The sequence below is a fragment of the Galeopterus variegatus genome, unplaced genomic scaffold (assembly GCF_000696425.1).
Source record: "Galeopterus variegatus unplaced genomic scaffold, G_variegatus-3.0.2 Scaffold1558, whole genome shotgun sequence".
Taxonomy (NCBI): domain Eukaryota; kingdom Metazoa; phylum Chordata; class Mammalia; order Dermoptera; family Cynocephalidae; genus Galeopterus; species Galeopterus variegatus.
This window is the reverse complement of record NW_007727669.1, coordinates 52,685-68,150: the sequence shown is the minus strand read 5'-3', so window position 1 is coordinate 68,150 and position 15,466 is coordinate 52,685. Positions and strand designations below refer to the sequence as shown.

The window sequence follows — 15,466 nt, the reverse complement described above, 5'->3', positions numbered from 1 at the left end:
TTTTACATTTAAAGTTTTAATGTATCTTGTGTTTATTTTTGCATGCAGTGAGATAGATTACTTCAAACAGTGAGCTAATTGTCCAAAAGCCATGTCTTTAATAATCCTGTCTTTCCTCCAACTAATTCAAAATTCCAGCTTCGTAACATATCAAATCTACATATATGCATGGATTTGCTTGGTAACTCTCATGCCAGCATCATACCAGTTCAGTTGCTGTGGATTTCTAATATAGTTTGCTGTGTGATAATGCAAGTATTCTCTCATTCTTTAACATTTTTTTTCTTAAGTATTTTTCCATTTTCAATTTTCGCAGTAAACGTGAGGGTAAATTTTTTATAAGGAATTTTTGTTGTAATCACATTACATTTGTAGACTAACTCAGGAAGGACCTTGCACACTTAAAAGTCAGCACACTAACAGCTTGTTGTGAAAAGGGACTGCCTGGGTGCTAGGTAGGAAATGAAGTGAGCTAGGGCTTTGGGGGTCTATTGAGAGTGGTAACAGGAAAGAGAAATATTTGGTCCTGGAAGTCAGAAGCATAAGCTAACTATTATCAGGCCAGAGGTCACCACCTCTCCCAAGCAAATGCTCCTTGGGCAGAATTCACTCGTCCCCGTATCCCCAGAACTCAACCCACTTTAAGGAGACCCGACGGGTAGCAAAACTCAGGAATGGTTCATTTTAGACTCAAGTATTTTCACCCTAACAGCACCTACGTACAAGAAGGCCCTGGAATGAAAGCTGTCCCTCCTGGCTGATGCACCCCCCAAACTCCATCCAGAAAAGGAGCAATTCAGGGGAGGGGGCTGTATCAGTAAAAGTAAGCTAGATTTTGCTTGCAGAGAGAACCACAAATCTCAGAGATTTCACAAAACACAAGTGCATTTCTCGCTCATGTGATTAAGTCCATCACAAATGGGCAGGGGCTCATCCCAGTACTCAGAAATCCAGTCTGAAGAAGCTTCGTCTTCATCCCTGCTTCCAGGACCATCACAGTAGTGAGAGGGGAATGTGGTAAACACAGAAACACTGTGGTTACTGAGTTTTGGTTATTTGAGGGAGGGACAGTAATGTCTCCTTATCTTGTTTTATTGTCTTCCTAGCACTTATCATTACCTTATATATTTTTTATTTTTGATTAAGAATTATTTAAAATTTATTATCTGTCTCCCTCCTCAATACAAAGTCTATGGGATCAGGATCTTGTTTATTTTGCTCATTTCTGTGTCCCCAGACCCTAGAATACTATTTGGCCCATTGTAGGTGCTTATTAAATATATGTTGGATGGTTGAACATATACAGTTGTTTTTATTTACATAAATGGGATAATAGTATACATATTATAACCCACTCTCTTGCACTTAATGTCAGTTCATATTGATATTGCCTCATTCTTTTTAATTGCTACATGCTGTTTTATCATATGAACGTACCCTAATTTGTTCAGTCATGTCCCTTGTGGCCAACATTGAGGATGTTTTCAAATTTTCAATATTTTGAGCAATGCTACAACAAACGTCATTGTTATATATCCCTTGGAACACATGAGCCTGTGTTTCACCAACAATATATGGGAGTGTGGATTTCCCTACACACAGTTGCTTTATTAACCACCTAATAATGTCTTTACAATCTTATGGGAGATAAAGCTTCCCATTGTTGCTTAAACTTGCATTATCCAGATTACCACGAAGCTATGCTCATCTTTTCATATGTTTATTGGCCATTTGGGTGTCTTTTTTGGTGAGTGACCCAGAAAATTACTTGACCGTTTTTTTATTAGGCTATTTTCCTTTTAAAAAATTTTTTTATTTATAATTAACATTTTTATGTTCTGGATATTTTTTCTTTACCTCTTTTAAAAGTATTTTCTTCAACTCTTTTTTTTTTTTTTTTTTTTGCATTTTACCTTGGTTTGGGCACTTTTGTCACAAGAGTTTTTAGCTTTAATATAGTCAAATACCTCCTTCATGTTTCCTTTACAGCTTCCAGTTCTGTATGTTGCCTGCAGAGTGTCTCCCAAGCCTACGATTGTAAAATATCCTCCTATATTTCTTATAACACCTTTATCATTTAATAGTCTATGACTTGCCCTGTAATCTATTTGAAACTTATTGTTAATTACGGTGTGAGGCAGGAATTTAACTTAATTTTTTTCCAAACATATCATTTATGGTCACTGATCTACTTAAATCCACTAATGACTGACTAAACCAACATTCCCCATCTAGCATGCTCCTTTATCATAAACCCTATCACCGTGTATACGTGTGTCTAACAGTGTACTCTTCATCTCATTGTCTTCATTTCTGTTACATTCATATCCTATTTATTTACTTACAATTTTAGTACAAAGTATTTTAAGATTAAATACCCACTTTAGCCTCATCCTATGCATGTAAAAATCATAGGTTTAAAATTTTTCTACTAAGCATTAAAACAAGTGCGTAACTTTTGAAATGACAAATGTTTGTTTATGTACCATTTTAATGTATCTTACAAACCACGAGTGGAATACAGAGGCCCTTTGGGGAATGCTACTGAATCTTTCCACTGGTGGATTTGTCCATTTCTGTGACAACACGTCACTCTAGCTTTATGGCATATTCTGGTTTTTGTTGCTAACCTTTTTTTTTTTTTTTGAAATGGTTAAGCAAACTGTGATATAACCAAACTACAGGATACTACTCAGCAATAACAAGAAATAACTATTGATGCAAATAATAATTTACTTGGGGAATTATACTGTGTGGAAAAATGCCAGTTTCTAAAAGTTATGTGCTATACGATTTCATTTATATAACATCAAAATTGACAAAATTTTGAAATAATATAGACTCACAAGAAGTTATAAAAATAGTACATGACTAGCCTAAAATTTATTTTTTTAAATAGTGTACAGAAGTCCCATGTATCCATCACCCAGTTTCTCCTTTGGGGATATCTTACACATCTGTAGCACATTATCAAAACCAGGAAATTGACACTGGCACAATATAATTAACTAGACTCTAGACCTTCCTCGGATTTCACTCGTTTTTCCTTGCACTCATTTTTTTTGCCTTTGTATAAAGTTCTATGACATTCTGTCACATTTGTAGATCCGTATAACCACCACCACAGTCAAGATACAGAACTGTTGTCACCACAAGGAAATTTCCTCCATCCCCAAACACTGGCAGCCACTGATCGGTCTCCCACCTCCATAATTTTGTCATTTTGAGGTTATGTAAACGAAATCATACAGCACACAACTCTTAAGAGACTGGCTTTTTTCACTCAGTATGATTCCCCAAGTAAATTGTTGTATCAATAGTTATTTCTTTTTCCTGCTGAGTGGTACCCCATAGTGTGGTTGTACCACAGTCTGTTTAGCCATTCACCTGTTGAAGGACATCTGGTTTGTTTCCATTTGGGGGCTATGATAAATAAAGCTGCTATGAACATTTGTGTATAGGTTTTTGTGTGAACATAAGATTTCATTCCTCTAGAATGAATGCTCAGGAGTTCAGTCACTGGATTGTATGGTAAATATATATTTAACTGACTGGCTAGTTCCTGGAGCACCTGTGCCATTTTCCATTCCCACCAGCAATGCATGGGAGACCCAGATTCTCTGCATCCTCACCAGCTTTTGGCACTTTCAGTATTTTTTACTTTAGCTATTCTAATAGGCATCTTTCATTGTGCCTTTAATTTGCCCTTCACTAATGGCTAGTGATGACGAACATCTCTTCACGTGCTTATTTGTATGGCATGTTTTGATATCTGGTGGCAAGTCCAAGGTTGCCTTTCTTGTATGGCTCCTGCCTCCCCTGACCCCGGGGGGACAGCTGACTTTGGTTGCTCCCTTGGTGGCAGTGCTCCTGTTAGCTCCTATACAAAGAGGAAAAGGTGGCCCATGAACAGTTTGACCTCATGGTTAGGGCCTCGGACTCAGGAGCTTCAGGGTGGGCTCTGGGAGGCTGACTCAGTGGAAGCTTTGAAGCTTCCAGCACCGGGTGTGACAGCTCCTTTCTCCTATCCATGCCCCCCAAGACACTTTTCATAAAATCAGGGCCTTTGGAAATGGATTTACTTGGAATGTTGTGAGGAAGTTCTGAGTCAGGTATTACAACTTAAAATGGTGGAACCTGAGCAGAGAAGATCAACCCAGTCACAGTGGGGTAACATAGGGGTCACCCTATGTTTTTGGAATGCAGAAGGAATTGGAGCTGAGGAGGCTGAGTTGTCCCAGGAGGCCTGTGGCTCCTATAACACTTCAGGAACAGGGGCCACATCCACTTGATGTGCTCTGCCCAGCGCCCCAGCAGGATCTGACCTGGATTGGGGTGAGGGAAAGAGGACCACCTCTGAGCAGTGACTGCATCCCCCACTCTGACTCCCCTTCTCCCTGAGGTTGAATGTGAACATGAAGGTGCAGTACTCATGAGCCGGGAGCCCATGAGGAGCCAGAGCATACCCTGGAGCGGGGAACACTAACTGGCACTGGCAGGAGCCAGGAAAGTCAGCCTCATGGGGTCGGGGGTTTGGAAGGAGGAGGTTCAAGTTAGCCCTGTCTGTACAGCAGGGCTTCTAAACCTAGGACCCACAGGGTCTGTGGATCACAAGGAGCCTGCCAGCAGACAGCACATCCCAAATACAGCTCCTTTCATATGTTCTCCAGGGGAATGATGAACCCATCCAGAAGATTCCATTTTTTCTTAACCCATAACCAAAGTCCTTTTCATTATAGCCTATCAGCTGAATTATTGAGAATTACCAAAAGAGGGTACTCATAAAGTAAAATGAGCATGTTTCTAGAGTTAATCAAACACCATCAGTGTAACCTTGACTAAGTTATTTAAAATTAGTTCCTCCATTTCCTCATCTGTAAAATGGGGATAATAATAGTTCCAACTTCATTGAGACACTGGGAGGGTTAAAGTGCTCAAGATAGCGCCTGGCCCAGAGCAAGTATTGCAGAAGCTCCGTTATTATTATGACTAAAATGTGAGCAGACACCAGCACGGCCGCTTCTGGCCACATTGCAAACGCCAACTGTGCACGCCCCCTGGAGGCAGTTGGAATTCCTGCAACTGCGGAGGGCTGCTGTTACCTGTGCCTCACCAGGGCCAAGGGGGGTGGGTAAGCTTTCCATTGACACTGTCCTTCCTGTGTTACGGAAAATTCCTGTTTGTTCACCTTCCTTATTATCGGCATCATTTGTTGAGAGTGGTTTGGTAAATCCTACAGGATATGATGCTGCATATCTTTACAATCTAATTTTTAATGTAAAAGTTCCAGTAACTATGGGCTGGCCCGGTGGTGCACTGCTACAGTGCGCTGCTTGGGAAGCGCAGTGGTGCTCCCGCCGAGGGTTCGGATCCCACATACAGACTGGCCACTCACTGCCTGAGCGAGGTGCGGGTGCAACACCGAGGGTTGCGATCCCGTTGCCGGTCCCGGTCCGGTACGGGCGCGACACTGAGGGTTGTGATCCGTTGCCGGTCACGAAAAAAGACAAAAAGGAAAAAAAAAAAAAAGTTCCAATAACTAAATTTCAAGCCATCAGTGTGTATGGTTCACATATGAATTATCCTGCCCCTATAGTTAAAGCTGATGTATATATACAGCCACCCCCACCCCCACATAGTTTACTCTTGATGAACACTTTGTGTTGTTACTAAGTGGGAATATGTGAACATGGGCTGCAGGGTTTTCAACCTCTCTTAAGTGGGCTCCAAAATATTGGAGACCCTGTGCGTGGAGAGCATTGGTCCAGAGCCCAGGGGTGGCCCTGCTGTTCAGGACATGGGAAGTAACAGAAGTCCCCTCTGTGGAAGGCACCCCAACAGCCTGATGTGGTGGCAATTGTCCTTGAGCTCTTCTTGGGGACCCTGGATCCCCAGTATGTCCTCTAACCCATACCAGTGGCCGCTCATGGACCCCAGTAGGGTCTGTGGGGCAGAGTGCTCACCCAAGTGTGCGTGCACACACATGTGCATGCTTACACGACTTAGCACCTGGCTTTTGGAGATCTCCGTAAGACTTAATTGATCACACCCAATTCTGATCCATCTTTTCCTCTGTACTTGAGGACGTGGCACATTTCTTTCTATTTGTTCCTTTCTCTGTTGAGGAAACAGAATTCTGGCCTGGGTTACAGTGAGTCCTTTCTGCCTAGGCCATGATGGTAGACCTGACATTTGTACTGAGGCCCATTCACATACCTATTAAATACAACATCCCACATTAGGTGGTGCAGAAAGCTGGGCCCAGAGAGGGCGAGTAACTTGTCGGAGGTCACACAGCCAGACCCAGGCCAGAGGAGCTCCCTGTTAGATCACACTGCCTCTAATTAAGATGCTTGTTGGTGACCTAACTACTCAGCTAGTAAACTAATTTGTCTCCCTTTGTGGCCCCTGCAGATGCCAAGGGAACCATCCGGGAAATTGTCCTGCCCAAGGGCCTGGACCTGGACCGGCCCAAGCGGACCCGCACATCCTTCACAGCCGAGCAGCTCTACCGCCTGGAGATGGAGTTCCAGCGCTGTCAGTACGTGGTGGGCCGTGAGCGCACTGAGCTGGCCCGCCAGCTGAACCTCTCCGAGACCCAGGTGAGAGGTCAGGGCCAGACCACTCCACCCCCATCCTGGCAGCCTGGGAATTCGTTGGGTTATGAGGTCCATGGGCTGCTACAGGGAGATCCAACTTTGAAGGAATTCAGACATGCATGAGGGAAAGACTGAAAGCTACAGGTAAACCAGAGTAAATAAATACAGTACTGACCAGAGAGAGTCAGTAAATGCTAACGGGGGCCTTCCGGATGCATCAGGTGCTTTAGGTGGAATATGGGAAAAGGCCAGAGAAACTGGGGCAGGGGGGCACTCAAGATGCCGGGGTAGGGGGTAGGCTTAGGAGGATGTTGGCATGTAAGAGGAGCTGCAAGAAGGGCTGGTGAGGGGCTGGCTTGTTGGCAATGAAGATTTGGGGAGAGAGAAGACATAACAGAATTGGACTAGTGGGCTGGCTGGTTAGCTGAGTTGGTTAGAGCACAGCCTCGTAACACCAAGGTCAAGGGTTCAGACCCCCTGACCAGCCAAAAAAAAAAAGATTTGGGCTAGGAACCTCTCACTTCCCCATTCTGGGCTCTTTCCCACCCCCATCACCTTCCCTCCATCTCAGTGTGCCTCTGTCCCTCTTGTCAGAGAGGAGGGATCTGAACACCCCCTTCCCAAAGCAAGGGCTGACATTTTAACAATAGTATGCTTAACCCAAAGGAAAACCTTTGTAAACTGAGCACCTACCCTGTGTGAACAGAGACACTTAGAGCTAGTACCAGAGCTACAAAATAATAATAATAATACTTAGTACTTACATGTGCCAGACACCAAGTGCTTTGTATATGTTAATTAACTAACTCCTCCCAAAAACCGTACAATGTAGCTACCAGCATTATCCCATGTTACAGATGAGGGGAGGTTATGTCCAAGGTTATATAACTAATAAGTTCCAGGGCTGGGATTTGGACAAGTAGCCTGGCATCTTTATGCTGCTTGTAAACTGGGCAACCTTCCCTGAGCTTGTCAAAGTGTAACTCGGAGACCCTTCCTTCAGCTACGGCTCTATTAGTTTAATCTCACGTAAGAGGGAGAGCATCAATAAATGTATTGCAAACAATGGCCAGAACAGGATGTGTCAAGGGAACAGGAGAGGAAGAAGAGGAGTGAGGAAGCAGACAGGCTGGAGCTGCTCTGGTTTCCCTTCCTGGGAGCTGCGGGAGGCTCCAGGAGGGCTTCCCCGTGTAGGGCCCTGCTTCCCTGGCATCCCCCCTGCAGCTAAGTTGGGCTCACGTTGCTTCCCTCAGCGGAATCCCTCCAGCTCCTCAAGTCACACCAAAAGAATGCTGTCCAGTCCACCCCTTGGGAGGAGGCGGTCAGATGTGCCTGGACGTCCTGGTCCCCTTGAGGGATGAGAAGGCTCCTCCTGGGGTAAACCAAGAGCTCTGAGTGGAGCAGGGGGGAGAGGTGAGAAGGGGCAAGATGAGGAGGGGAGGCAGGGAGGATGGCGCTGCTGTCCTGCAGGGATGGGCCATCTCTCCCAGACTTGTGTGCCTCCAGCTGCAGCTATACTGCTCCCCAACAACCCTCCCAGGCCCTCCTTCCAACTGGACCCACGCGGGGGCTTGGAAGCCAGGCTTGTGCTCAGAAGAGGCTGTAGTGTCTGGGCCAGGCCACAGCTCTTGGGGAGTCAGGGAGACACCTTCAAACCCTGAAGACTGGGCATGGAGCCAGTACCTGGCCTTCTCTCTGTCCAATCACCCTCTGCCTCAGCTCGTTTTGCCCCAAGCTCTCTCCTGAAATTGTGCTCTCTGGGTGCCTCAGATGCCCAAACTAGTGGCCCTCCCTTGCCCTGCACCCCCCCAACACACCCCACATTTAGCTACCCCTGGAGGTCAAGCCCAACCCCTCCTCTTCCAGGAAGCCTTCCCTAAGCCTTCTTACCTCCTGCCAAGAGACTGTCCCTGTGGCTTGACCTGTGAAGTGTGTGTTTGCGTGTTGCGGTGGGCACTGGTGTGCACTCCCAAGGACAAGAACGGTTTAAAGGCCCATCTCCTCTGCAGGCCTCGTTGGGGAGCCCAGTGCACTGCTGTGCACACAGTGAGCCCTCATCAATTCTCAGCTTACTGGGGTTGTGCAGATGGCATAAGTAATGCAGAGCTAACGTTTAGTGAGAGCTCCTGTGCACCAGGCCCTGTTCTAAGTGCTGGACATATTCTGACCAGTTTAGTCCTCACCATAGCCTTGTGGGGTAGGTGGAAGGTTTTTCTTTTGACACCAAATGTGTGATGTGTTCCAACACCACCAGCAGCCAGTTCTCCAACACCAATGGACATATTCTGACCAGTTTAGTCCTCACCATAGCCTTGTGGGGTAGGTGGAAGGTTTTTCATTTGACACCAAATGTGTGATGTGTTCCAACACCACCAGCAGCCAGTAATCCAACACCAGCTGGATGTCCAACAATTTGGTTCTGACACCAGTTCCCAGAGTTAGCACAGATGCCACAGGTTAAGGGCTCAGTCCCATAAGACAGTGCCAATGTAGATGCCAGTCACAAGTCTCAGGAGACATCTGTGCCTCTGACTGAATGGCCCTAAATTTGAGGTTCCCACCTCCCCTCCTCAGGTTTGCTAATTCACTAGAATGACTCATGGAACTCAGAAAAACACTTGACTTCCATTTGTTGGTTGATAAAGGATACAAGTCAGGAACAGCCAAATGGAAGAGATGCATAGAGCAGGGGGAGGGGAGGTGTGTGGAGCCTCCTGGTACCTGCAGGTGCTCACCAACCAGGCAGTTCTCCAGGTCCTGTTGTTCAGGAGTTTTTATAACCCAATCTCCAGATCCCCTCCCCTCCCTGGAAGTGGGGGGGGGGAGCGCTGAAAGTTTCCATTCACTAATCACATGTTTGGTCTTTCTGGAACCAGCCCCCACCCTGAAACTATCTAGAGGGCCACCCCGAGTCACCTCATTAGCATAAATTCAGATGTGATCAAATGGGCTCATTATGAATATCGAAAGACACTCCCTTCCCTCAGAAAATTCCAAGCGTTCTAGGAACTTTGTACCAGGGACCCACAAAGACCAAACATATTCTTTAATCTTATTTATTTATTTATTCATTTATTTATTTTTATTTATTGGTAGCTAGCCAGTAAGGAGATCTAAGCCCTTGACCTTGGTGTATCTTTTATTATAATAGATCTTTATTATTTCCATTTCACGGAGAAGGAAACTGAGGCACAGAAACATTAAATAATTTGCACAAGATTTAAAGTAGGCACATTCATCAGCTCATTTACTCTTTAGAAGAAGATGGATTTATGGGTAATATTATTCCCATTTAAGAAAACTGAGACTCAGAGAGGTTAATTAACTAGCCCAAGGTTATATAGCTAGAATTCTGTGGAGTTCTCAGTATGATATTCTCCCATACTTTTGATCAAAAACATTATTGATTTCTACTATGTGCCAAGTACTGGTCTAGGTACTGGGGATAGAGCAGAGAACAAAACAGACCAGGCGCCTGCCCTCTGCAGCTTACATCTATGGAGAGAAAGACATACAGTATCTCAAAGAGTGGTAAGTGCTATGAAGGAGATAAATCAGGGTAGTGTGAAGGAGACGAGGAGGAAATCTTTTTTGGGGGTGGTCAGAGAAGGCCTCTTCGAGGTGACATTGAACTTACACCTGAATGACAGGGAAGAGGCAGCCAGATGAGGAGCCAGAAGAAGAAGTCAAGACGGAGGGTAATTGTGAAGACATGGGGGTGGGAGCTGGCATAAAATGTTCTAGAAATGTCAGAAGTCCAGTGTGGCTAACAGGGTAAGTAGGTAGGGGCAGATCATGTAGAGCTTAAAGACCATAGTAAGGCGTTGAGGGGAGAGTGATGTGAGGTGGTTGGCATTTCACAGAAGTCACTCTGGTTGCCATCTGGAGAATGAATCACAGGGGACAAAAGTGAACCATTCAGGAGCTGCTGATCTGGTTTCTTGAACAGAGTGGTGGTGGAGGAGAGACGGAACGGTCTGAGGTGTACTCTGATTTGGAGACAGAGTCTGTCAGGTGAGGGAAAGGAAGGGTTTGGGCTTGAACAACTTGGTGAATGGTGATACCATTTAATGAGTTGAGAAAGTTGGGGAGGAGCAGGATAGTGGGGGTGTCATCAAGAGATTTGTTTTGGATCAGTTGACTTTGAGATTCAAGTGCAAATGTGAGGAAGGCATGTCAGATATTTTGGGTGGGGCTGGATTTTCTCTGATTTGAGTTATCTGAGAGTCTCAGGCAGGGCTCTTTTGGGGGAAAGGATAAGAGAGTGCCTTCACATGCATTGAGATAATGGATGGACTCTTAAGAGATTAAAAAAATTTTTAAAAAGGAGGCACAATCTTGTGAAAATTCAAGAACAGGAACCAGGGTTGGTAGAGACTGGAAGCCAAAGGTTCTTTTGGACCCGGGGCTTTAGCACCAGCTACTCACAGACCTTCCCTCTGGTGTGCCACTGGATCCCTGGCCCAGCTGCTCTCCAGGGGTCTGCTTCTCTCTGCTGGTTCTCTTCTCTTCTCTTCCTGCTGCCAACCAGCATCTCCACCCTCTCCCCTGGAGACAGGAGGGCCCAGGCATGCTCCTAATTCAAGCAGAGAAGACCTGGAGCTGCCTCAGGGCCCATTCTCATTCCTAGTCTCTTCCTTAATCTTTATGTGCCCGATTATGTTACATTGTCTGCACATTTAGATCAGAAGCTCACCTGCAGGACCAGGCAGGCAGAACGGAGAAGCCCTTCTCTCTATTCCCCACCACCGACAGCTCTGCAGGATGAAGGGTCCACCAGATGTGGGAACCGTGAACAGGACAGAATGCAGCTCACCTCTGCCCCTGGGTCTCAGAGGGATCTCTCTTGGAACCATCAGAAGAAACCTCTACCCACCCCTTTCCCCTGAGAGTGGCATGTGATGAAAGCTCTTCCCAATGTCAGAGAACAGGGACAGTGACTTAATCCAGATCACCTTGTTTTTAGAAACCTCCTGATACACTTTGTCATCATGCTTTGTTTAAAATAGAAAGTTTTGTGTTTGAAAAGCAGTTTCTCAAGGTATAGTCTGCAGACCACCTGTATGCAGAACTTCCCTGGGTTTCTTGTTAAAGTACAGATGCCTGTGCCACCCTCAGCCCAGAGATTCCAAATCAAATTTCTAGGGAAGACCCCACAACCTACATAATTATCCTTGCAGGTGCTGCTAGTGCACGGTGATGTCTGAGAATCACTGGATTCTGGTAAAATGACCACATCTGACTGCTGATGCTATCACCATCCTGCTTAAAAGACTTCAATATCTGCCAGGTGCTTTGCTAAGGCCATGATTATAAGCCCACCGAGTCACCACAACAAACATGAGGAGGTGTTTTTATGATCCCCATTTTCTTGATGGGGAAACCACAGCACTGAGAAGTTAAATAATTGACCCAATGTCACCTAGCTGGTTAGGGGAAGAAACAGAACTGAGTCCAGGACTGTCTGACCTCAGGGTCTCTCTGCTGTATTGTTTGCTACTTCTACCGAAACACTTAACGTGTCATATCACTGCTGACCCGTCCATGCCCCCTGCTATGAGTGTCTGAGGGCCTAGGGGGTCAAGGTGGAGTTTTATTTATTTTTGGTTTTTTTCAGCACCTGGCAATGCCTGGCGTGTATCAAAAGCTGATATTTGTGTGTTTGATAAATGAATGACCAGAGCACTAAAGCCAGGGCAGGACATAAGAAAAGAAGATGTGGCCATGGAGGAAGGAAAGGTGAGCGGCCAGCTCAGGATTCCCTTGCTCAGCTGGCCGGCGGCACTTTCGCACGCCCAGGGGCCCAGCGCCCAGGCTAAAGACAAACTGCCAACACGGACAGGATCATCACTGAGCTTCAATAAGAGCTGCTCCAGCCCTCCAGCAATGGTCCTCGGCCTCATGGCCACCACCTCTGCCCCAGATGGCTTCTCCTAGAACAGCAGAATAAATGGTACCTTCCTAGTGTGGATTACAAAAACCAGGGCCATCCTGGGCACACGGGTACCATTCATCCTAGATCAAGTATGTGCCCATGGTCACAGGATGTGGTCTTTAAAAGATTAATGTTGTTTCCAAATCAACAACCGAGTCTTGGAATTTAATACTGACCGTGAGCCCAAAGAAGGTGATGGATGATCTCCCAGAAAATGCCTCCCTAGACCCAGCAGCCAAGTAGAAGCCATGCTCCTCCCCTAGTGTGCAGCCGTAGGTCCCAGTGTGGCCCAACAAGGGGTAGGAGGCGGTGAAGCCACCGAGCATTTGCTGAGTTCCAGGAGAACCGAGACAGTAGCCTTCAGGGAGGCCACGCAGGGCACTGAGAAGACAGGAGGTACACGACCACCTGTGGGGTCAGCCGGGAGTGGTTTCCTAGAACAATAAGAAGACCACTAGCTCTGGATTTAACCCTGAGAAGAGGGGTACCCTCGGGTGGAACCAGAGGCTTCCCAGAGGAGGAAGGACAAGTTCACAGGGTTCTGAGCCTGTCTCTTCTCAGTGTGTCCTGTGTCTGCTGAGCCTTATGACCCAACCCCTAGGGGACCATGGGATGGATGGTGGGTGGTAGAGAGGTGGGCTTCTCAATCCCACCCTCAAAGCATGCAGTGATTTGGAATCTCTGAGCTTTAAAAAAAAATACCCATGTCTTGGTCCCAGCCCCTAGATTCTGATTTAATGGGTGTGGGGTGAGGCCTGCGCATCAAGATTTAGAAAAACATCCCAGGTACTTCCAATGTGCGGCCAGGGTTAAAAATCCTTGAACTAGCCCATATGTGCCCAACAAACCAGCCTGCCAGGTCCCAGCCCTGCTCTGTCCGCCCTGTGCGCCCTCGTCTCCTCTCCTTCCAGGGCCCACCTCCCCAGGAGACGGCCAAACCCAGCACCAGCCCTCACCCACCGCTCCTGGCTTCCCCCAGAGCTGCGGAAGACAGGACATTTTTGGAGAGCACCTTGTAAACGCTTGGTCATTCCTCGGTCACACCCCTAGTTACTGCCACTCTCTTGCACCTGCTTGCCCTCTGTTTGCTGGGAGTGGGTTATGCCACTCCCCACTAGACTGTTGGCTTCCCGAGGGCAGGAACCATGATTCTGTGTCTCTCCTCTCCCTCTAGTTCAGAGCTAAGAACAGAGGAAGTGAGCAATGAGTAATGAGGCACACTCAGCGTGGGCCAGGCACAATGTCAGTCCCTCTACATAGATTTTTAAAATTTAATCCCCGCAATGGCCCAGGTACTATTGTCCTCATTTTAAGCATGAGAAACTGAGGCTTGGGGGCTTCTAGGGGTGGTGCCTGGCCTGAGGCCCTAAGAGGGCAAGTGCCCGCCTGGCAAGGGGGTCAGGAGGCTTCCTGGCAAGGGAAAGGAAGGCAGCAGCATGCAGGGTCACAGTCCCCAAGGATGTGGAGGGTCCGTTTCATTGTGGATTCCACAGGTGACAGATATGAAAGGGTTTTCTTCTTTCCAATCACCGCCCTCAGCCAGACCTGGTCACATCTCCCTTGACCACCCCTTACTGATATCTTAAACGTCACCTCGTCAGAGAGGCTGTATTTCCCACCCCATTAATAAAATAGTCACCCTCTGGCCTCTCTCCTTCATCCTGCCACGTTTCTCTACAGCAGTGCCCCCGAAGTGTGGTCCCTGGCTGCTGCTGGCCCACAAACTGTTACCTGTACATGACAGGAAAAGGAGAGTAAGCATTTAGAAACATATACAGCAATCTTTCTAGTAATTCGTTTTAATCGTATTTTATAAAAGTAGCGGTCTGTGACAAATTGGAATCTTTAAAAAGTGGTCCCTCACCTCGAATCGTTTGAGAAACACTCAAATGACTTATGTGTTGTTCACCGTCTGTCTCCCCTGCCACACTGTCCACCCCGCGGGGGGAGGATTTGCTCTGCTCTGTTCGCTGCCGATGCCCCCGAGCCTAGAACAGCGCCTGCGCAGCAGAGTAGGCACTCAGCACGTGTTTGTTGAGTGAATGAGTGAGTAAGTGAGTGAGTGAGTGAGTGAGTGAGGCACTTGACCTCAAGCAGATCCCATCACTTCTGGTCACTTGTGGTCATTGCTGGGGGTGGTTGCCCCTAGAGGTAGTGATGTTCGGCATCACCCCTGGCAGCTCAGAGTGCCCTAGTGCTGGCCTCCTCCTCCTCCTCTCACCTCTTGCAGGGAGCCACAGGGGTCACTGGACCTCTCTCATCCCCTGAAAGCTGGAGGGAACCGGTGAGGCCTCCCGTCCTTTTCTTTCAAGGCCCTGCCCTTCATGGTGCCTGCTCTTCCTCCTGCACCCGCTGCCCTAGCTCCAGGCACAAAGCGGGGTCAGCCTCTCTGTCCCTGGGGATGCAAGTCTGGGTGCTCTGATGGTGGCACCAGTAACTTGGGCCTGCAGATGCGTGACAGGTCTTCCAGCTGGAGAGCAAATGCCGATCTCTCCTTCCTGTAGGCACTTCCAGTACCTACAGTGATTCTCTCAGGGCCCCCTGACTTCTTTCCTGTGGGGGAGCACCCCTTTATCTCAGAGAGAGCAGGAAATCCTGTCACCATCAGGTTTGCAGTCCCCACAGGACTGACCACTGAGCTCCCTCCTAGCCTCCCTTTTCACATGTAGACTAGGAAGAGGGTTGGAGCACTGGGTGCTGGTGGCAGGGTAGTTCTGCCTCCCTGAAAAAGGTCCCTGCACTGTTGTTGGTGGCTTGTTTTGGAATGTACTTGGCACCTCTTTGTCCTCAGCTTTGGCCATCAGAAGTCTCCTTCGGGGCCGACCCTGTGGCTCCCTCGGGAGAGTGTGGTGCTGGGAGCGCCAGAGGACGCGGGTTCGGATCCTATATAGGGATGGCCAGTGCACTCACTGGCTGAGCGTGGTGCAGGCGA

The 15,466-nt window shown here is 47.3% G+C and overlaps 1 protein-coding gene across 1 annotated transcript in view; it reads left to right on the top strand.

Moving 5' to 3' along the window:
* VAX2 (ventral anterior homeobox 2) overlaps positions 1 to 15,466 on the top strand; it is a 31,720-nt gene that overhangs the window by 13,533 nt on the left and 2,721 nt on the right. The window contains exon 2 of the mRNA XM_008577650.1: positions 6,415 to 6,602. Within this exon, the coding sequence (XP_008575872.1) occupies positions 6,522 to 6,602 (81 nt within the window). The 5' untranslated portion in view covers positions 6,415 to 6,521. The remainder of the gene's footprint in view (positions 1 to 6,414; positions 6,603 to 15,466) is intronic.